Source organism: Aquarana catesbeiana, linkage group LG03 (assembly GCF_042186555.1).
Source record: "Aquarana catesbeiana isolate 2022-GZ linkage group LG03, ASM4218655v1, whole genome shotgun sequence".
NCBI classification, from domain to species: domain Eukaryota; kingdom Metazoa; phylum Chordata; class Amphibia; order Anura; family Ranidae; genus Aquarana; species Aquarana catesbeiana.
Window position 1 is genome coordinate 730,343,851 of NC_133326.1, and position 7,493 is coordinate 730,351,343.

At 38.5% G+C, this 7,493-nt stretch overlaps 1 protein-coding gene across 1 annotated transcript; it reads right to left on the reverse strand.

Moving 5' to 3' along the window:
* Positions 1–397: 397 nt before the first annotated feature.
* On the reverse strand, positions 398–5,296 carry LOC141133804 (E3 ubiquitin/ISG15 ligase TRIM25-like). Its single transcript, XM_073623361.1, has one exon. It carries the CDS (start codon positions 5,233–5,235, stop codon positions 3,658–3,660), a length of 1,578 nt encoding a protein of 525 aa, XP_073479462.1. The 5' UTR covers positions 5,236–5,296; the 3' UTR covers positions 398–3,657.
* Positions 5,297–7,493: the final 2,197 nt, after the last annotated feature.

The window sequence follows — 7,493 nt, forward strand, 5'->3', positions numbered from 1 at the left end:
ATTGTATTCTATGCATTAAGATAAAGAGCCTTCCGTGTGCAGCAGCCCCCTCATCTCCCTAATACTTACCTGAGGTCCCTCTAGATCCAGCAATGTTGCAGGAGTGTCTCGCCCATCCGGACCTCCCCTCCTCATTGGCTGATACAGCAGCAGCATAGTGCCATTGGCTCCTGCTACTGTCAATTAAAGTCAGTCAGCCAATGAGGAGAGAAAGAGGCGGACCGGGCTTCGGCTCCATATCTGAATTGAAACATTAGATAGTAATCTGCTTGCTGTGGGGGCACTCAATTGTAGGGAGGGCCCAGTAGGGGAGGGACCCTGAGAAGAGGAGGATCCGGGATGCTCTGTGCAAAACCATTACACAGAGCAGGTAAGTATAACACTAACACTTCACATCTACAACTGAGAAAAAATTTATTCACATTAACATCTTTCCAAATTCCTCCTCCATCACCGGGACACAACTAGTGATTATAAGATACACCATCACATGATACATTATATTAGGATCCATTATAAAAGTGATCACACAGAATTCTATTGGTGATCCATTCTATGGGGACACATTATAATGGGATCACATTCCAGTTCTAGTAATCATGCATTATTATAGTGATATCATTATATTAGTGATAAATCCCATTATTTCTTTCATTAGTAAATCTCGGGATAATTTCTTCATATATTTCCTCTGAGATTTTTCCATCGATTTTCATCTCTCTCTATTTATTTGTAGATCTATTATACATTTCTATTTCTTCACACAATAAAATAATCAATAGAATAAACTAATTGTAAATGTATTAATAATAAGGAATGAGACCTGTCTACACATTATAAACCTATAGATAGATAGATAGATAGATAGATAGATAGATAGATAGATAGATAGATAGATAGATAGATAGATAGATAGATAGATAGATAGATAGATAGATAGATAAGTCATATTACACTCTGTGCTCTTTCTCAGCTCCGGAACTCTATAGTTCAAGTACAATTCTTCACCGTCCCATCTCACTAGGTTGAACTTGATGGACTTGTGTCTTTTTTCAACCTCAACTACTATGTAACTATGTATGTAACTATACACAGTGCTCATCTACTGGGAGGACCCATTCTATAGGTGATCTTAGAGCCATACACACCCACTTATACTTTTCTTTGTTGTTCCTCCATCTAAGTTCTCAATAAGTCCCCATTTTCCCGGGTATGAGGGATCATGTGATGTTCTCCCAACATGCAGTGATCAGACCTGAGCAGCCAATCACAGGACTTACATACTGTCACATGATGGAGGGGTGACATCATCAGTTCTCCGACATAACCCACCATGTATCTTACACAGGTGAGGACTCTGGGATCTGACATGGATTGATGGGGGGCTATGAAAGGGGATAGAAGTGGGACGGGGGGAGGGGCTGTGACTGCCTTAAGTGAGCATGTAGCATTTAGTGCGATTTTACCGCATTTTTTGCCTCAATTTGTGTTTTACATTTTTCTACCCAACAACAAATTTTCCTAGATAAAAAGAGCATAAAAAAACGCGGTAAAATCACATGTTCAAAACACAAAAAGCACTGCAGAAACACTCAAAAGCAATAGACATAGATGTGAATCGAGCCAAAAAAAATCACACTTTTGACAATTGAAAACTCTTCAAAAATGCAGAGGCACAAAAATGCATTGATATGAACGTGTTCCATAGGGATCCATGTTAAAAAAAATGAAAAAAAATGCGTTGGCCTGAATGGAGCCTTCAACGCAAAAAGGTTTTTACTTTTTATGGTTCAATAGACTTCAATGGAGAAGCTGCAGAAAAGCATGTAGTGCGTTTTTACAGCGTTTTTACTTCAATTTTGCCGCAATTTGCATTTTGAATTCTGCTCAAACAGCAAATTATCTAAAAAAAAAAAAAAAAACCTGTGGAAAGCACAGCGAAAAGGAAGGCTGAAACGCAAACTGCATAGGTGTGAATGGAGCCTAATTCCCCGTACACACGATCGGAAATTCCGCCAGCAAAAATCGTATGTGAGCTTTTGGTCAGAAATTCCGACCGTGTGTTTGCTCCATCGGACTTTTGCTGGCGGAATTCCCACCAGCAAAAGATTGAGAGCAGGTTCTCTATTTTCCCATTGGAAAAAGTTCCTATCAGAAATTCCGTTTGTCTGTATGCAATTCGGACGCGCAAAAAACGACACATGCTCTGAAACAATGAACTTCATTTTCTCGGCTCGTTGCAGTGTTGTACGTCACCGCGTTCTTGGCGGTCGAAAGTTCAGAGAACTTTTGTGTGGCCGTGTGTATGCAAGGCAAGCTTGAGCGGAATTCCGTCGGAAAAACCATCCAAGTTTTTTCTGACGGAAATTTCGATCGTGTGTACGGAGCATTAGGCTGGGATGAGACTTGTGGGATGCGGGAACCAGTGCGATTCCTGTGCGGGTTCCCTCATCACACCTCAATCACCGGACGTTCACACTGACATCTGAGAACTGCTGCGGGGGGTCAATGGAAAGTTAATGACACGCCCAGATCGCTTCGCAGATCGCAGTGCAAACGCTGAAATGGCGCAGGAATCGGATTGTATAGATGTGACACCCAATGTGATCCGATTCCAGTGAGGACCAAAATAAGGGTCCGGCACCATTTTGGTGTGAATGTGATTTCAGTCACACAGTTTGTACGGTTGAATTCACATTACACAGGCATGACATGTGATCTGCACAGCAATGTGATCCCAGCCTTAGAGAGATTTCCTCTCACTTCCTGTCCTGGTGACAACAATACAAGGAGTGAGAGAAATCTGTACAGGGACACAGACATATAAAAATCTGACAGGGGCTCTAAACCTCCCCCTTCCTTATTATACTAAACATATCATTCTTATTTCAGTCTGTGTTCCTGTTGGAGAGTTCTCCTCATTTCCTGTCTAGATAAATGTTGTCACCTGGACAGGAAGTGAGGGGAAATCTCTGTAATGGAGCCCCAGATGGAAGAAAAAAACCTGACAGGGGATCTAATCCTGACCCACTCTGCCTAAAAACAGTCTGGGCTCTCTGATCACATTTTTTCTCTTCCAGTAATAAATCTCTAGATGACGTCTTCATAGATTTCCTCTCCGATTGTTCCATTTATTTCCATCTCTTTGTACTATAGATTGTATGGAGGGGGAGGGGCAGAGAGGAGAGGTGACCCCATCCTATCCCATCACAGTGACCCCACCCCCCCTCTATGTTTGCTCATGGCTGCCCCCCCCCACAGAGGGACCACATGTGGGGGAGGGGCAGGAGGAGGAGGAGAAGGAGGAGGGGGAGGGGCAGAGAGGGGGAGGAGATGGCTGATGTCAAATACTGTGACAAATCACAGAAAGTATTATGTTAGATTGTCATGGGAGATAGATAGATAGATAGATAGATAGATAGATAGATAGATAGATAGATAGATAGATAGATATCTCACTGACCAATAGGAACATGTTATTGTTACTCCAATAATTGGACAGATATTCTACCCAATCACAGCGATCAGTAAGAAATCTCACATTTATTTATAGTAGAAAAACTTTCAGGAAGCTCCGCCCACTGCTATATACTATTGGATAAATATTAAATGAATTCCCCTCGTTCATCTGACATCACCAGATTGTGGGCGGAGTTCTCACATCTCCCACCTCCCCCCACATATCTTTATACAACCTTCATATACCCATAACACAGCATGGAGGGGCTCAGTGAAGGTGGTGGTGAAGGTGTGGAGATGTCGGATCGGGTCACACAGATCATAAAAGGAGATCCGCCCGGCCTCATAATCCAGATATATCCTGACTCTGTTACTGGAGGGATTGGTGGGTAAGAGGATCTTATAACTGTCATGTATCACAGAATACTGATTATTATACCTGTCCAATCCCCAGGACTTCTTATTATTTCCAATCACTGACCCCACCCCTCTCCTCTCTATACTGGGGTAACACATCCCGACTCTCCATATATCTGATCCCCCGACATCCACATCCCAATAATGTCTCCCTGAGGAGAAACTCCGACTGCTCAACACCTGAGAACAATCCTGAAATCTCTCTGGTGTTTCTGGATGATTCTGCTCTATATCTGACTTGGATACAATTTTCCTGACATCTGATATCTGTAGATAATTATGAGCTGTGTTTCCATCCAGTAATATGTCTGCAGCTCCCTGTATATAGAAGTATACATTTACCTCTGTTATTATATCAGATAATGTGTGTAATGTGTGTGATATCCCATCCACATCCAGACCCCCTCCATCATGGAGGAGTTCCTCATGTCTCTCTCTGTCCTCATTATCTCCATCCTCAGTATCACACAAGTCACCTGTGTCTGATTCCTGTAAGACAGTCAGTGGATCCGTCACGTTACACAGCTCCTCAATGTGACGCAACTTCCTGGACAGCTCCTCCTTCTTTATTTCCAGATCCCGAATGGAGATGGAGATCCGCTCTGCCCTCCCGGAGATTTCCCTCAGGATTCTCTTCTCCAGGTCTTCCAGACGTCTCCTGAGATCTCTAAACAGGGCAGTGACTCTCTCGGTGTCACCAGCTGCTTCTTCTTCTACTTTCCTCCTGTGTTCCTGCAGACTCTGGACTCTTTCCTCCGTCTCCTCTCTCTTTGTCAGAAGATTCTGCAGAACATTCCTCAGTGTCTCCTTCTTCTTCTCAGAAGCCTCGTCCAGTGACTCCATCTCATGTCCTTTATGTCCTCCAATCATACAACAAGAAATACAGATACAGGTCTCATCCTCAGTGCAGTAATACTCCAGGATCTTCTTATGGACGGAGCATTTCCTGCTCTCCATGGACAAGGTGGGGTCACATAAGATGTGTTCTGGGGACTTTTTGTGGACTCTCAGGTGTTTATCACACAGAGAAACCTCACAGAGCAGACAGGATCTAACAGCAGGTACAGGAGAGTCCACACAGTGAGTGCAGAAGACCCCGGACTCCTCCCGATCTGGGTGAGCAGACAGGAAAGTCTCTGCTATGTTACGTAGTTTCATGTTCTTCTGCAGTGCAGGCCGATCCGGAAACTTCTCTCTACATTCAGGACAGGAATATCCTCCAGACCCCCCCTGTGTATCCAGCACACGATCAATACAGACCCGGCAGAAGTTGTGACCACATCTCAGGTTTACAGGATCTGTATAAATGTTCAGACAGACGGAACATTCCAGCTCAGCTCTCAGATCACCAGACGCCATCGCTGACAGCAGAAGAGAAACGAAACTGAAAGTCTCTGACACCGGAGAGGAATGTGGATGGGGGAGGGGTGACATCCTCCTACACAGGGTGAGGCTGGATGAATATTATAGGACACGGAGATCAGAGTACAGAAGGGAGAAGATTAGTTTTTCAGTAGTAATAATAACTAGAAAAGCTACAATTTCTGGGGAAATTGTGAAAAGTGTTCTTGCCTCTACAACTGGAGTGGGCGGAGTAACTGGGTGGAGTGGGCGGAGTAACTGTTGTGTGGTTGGAGTGGGCGGAGTAACTGTGAAAAGTGTTAAAAAGCTTAATATTTTAAAAAGTATAAATAGTAGTAAAACAGTTGAAGTCCCATCATTAGCTGAAAGAGCTGAACATTTTTTTCAAAAATGATTTTGTTTTTGTTTTCAAAAAATGATTTTTTTTGTTTTCAAAAAATGATTTTTTTTGTTTTCAAAAATGAATTTTTTTTTTTTTCAAAAATGATTTTTTTTTTTCAAAAATGATTTTTTTTTTCAAAAATGATTTTTTTTTTCAAAAATGAATTTTTTTTTTTCAAAAATGATTTTTTTTTCAAAAATGATTTTTTTTTCAAAAATGATTTTTTTTTCTTATTTCAAAAATGATTTTTTTTTTCAAAAATGATTTTTTTTTTCAAAAATGAATTTTTTTTTTCAAAAATAATTTTTTTTTTCAAAATTGATTTTTTTTTGTTTCAAAAATGATTTTTTTTTTCAAAAATGATTTTTTTTTTCAAAAATGATTTTTTTTTTCAAAAATGATTTTTTTTTTCAAAAATGTTTTTTTTTTTTTCAAAAATGAATTTTTTTTTTTCAAAAATATTTTTTTTTTTTTAAAAATGATAATTTTTTTTTTTCAAAAACGATTTTTTTTCCAAAAATGATTTTTTTTTTCAAAAATGATTTTTTTTTGTTTCAAAAATGATTTTTTTTTTTTCAAAAACGATTTTTTTTTTTTCAAAATTGATTTTTTTTTTTTTTTCAAAAATGATTTTTTTTTTTTCAAAAATGATTTTTTTTTTTTCAAAAATGATTTTTTTTTTCAAAAATGAATTTTTTTTTCAAAAATGAATTTTTTTTTCAAAAATGATTTTTTTTTCAAAAATGAATTTTTTTTTTCAAAAATGATTTTTTTTTTTTCAAAAATGAATTTTTTTTTCAAAAATGATTTTTTTTTTCAAAATTGATTTTTTTTTTTCAAGATTGATTTTTTTTTTGTTTCAAAAATGATTTTTTTTTTTCAAAAATGATTATTTTTTTTTCAAAAATGAATTTTAATTTTTTTTTCAAAAATGAATTTTATTTTTTTTTTTCAAAAAGAATTTTTTTTTTCAAATATTATAATTTTTTTTTTCAAAAACGATTTTTTTTCAAAATTATTTTTTTTTTTTCAAAAATTATTATTTTTTTTTTTTCAAAAATTATTATTTTATTTTTTCAATAATATTTTTCTTTTTCATGGGGCGGTTGTTATAAAACATATCCAATAAAAACATTTAAAAAATCTAATTTCTTCATCAATTTAGACCAATATGTATTCTGCTACATATTTTTGGTGAAAAAAAATCCCAATAAGCGTATATTGATTTCTTTGCAGAAAAGTTAAAGTGTCTAAAAAACTATAAGAAAAATACTGGAATTTATTTTTTATACTATTAATGACGGTGATCAGCGACTTATAGCGAGACTGTGATATGAGTGAATCTGAAACTTTGTAGGAATCAGTGACACTAATACAGTGATTAGTGCTATAAATATGCACTGTCACTGTACTAATGACACTGGTTGGGAAGGGGTTAAACATCTTGGGCAATTAAAGGGTTAAATGTGTGCCTAGCCAGTGTTTTTGTGTGTACAGTGTGCTGCTTTTACTAAGGAATGTAATTTGCAGGGAAAAAAAACAGCACATCCCCCGCTGACAGGACAGAGCTCCTCATTGTTTACATAGATGGGGATCTGTCCTGTCGTCCTCCTCGCTGATCAGCGGGTGCCGGTGGTCATCTATTGGCTGGCACTCACTGATCAGCGGGTGCCGGTGGTCATCTATTGGCTGGCACTCTCTGATCAGCGGGTGCCGGTGGTCATCTATTGGCTGGCACCCACTGATCAGCTTGTGCTTTTAGTAATCACAGCACAAGCGGCGTGCGCACCCCCCATGTGCAGAATCCCGTACTCTCCGGTATCACCCCACTTTGTAGTATATTGGGGAGTAGATCTTGGACCTCCTTGCACAG

Excerpts from the sequence above, each read along its gene's own strand:
- LOC141133804 (XM_073623361.1), bottom strand. The coding sequence starts at position 5,235 with ATGGCGTCTGGTGATCTGAGAGCTGAGCTGGAATGTTCCGTCTGTCTG.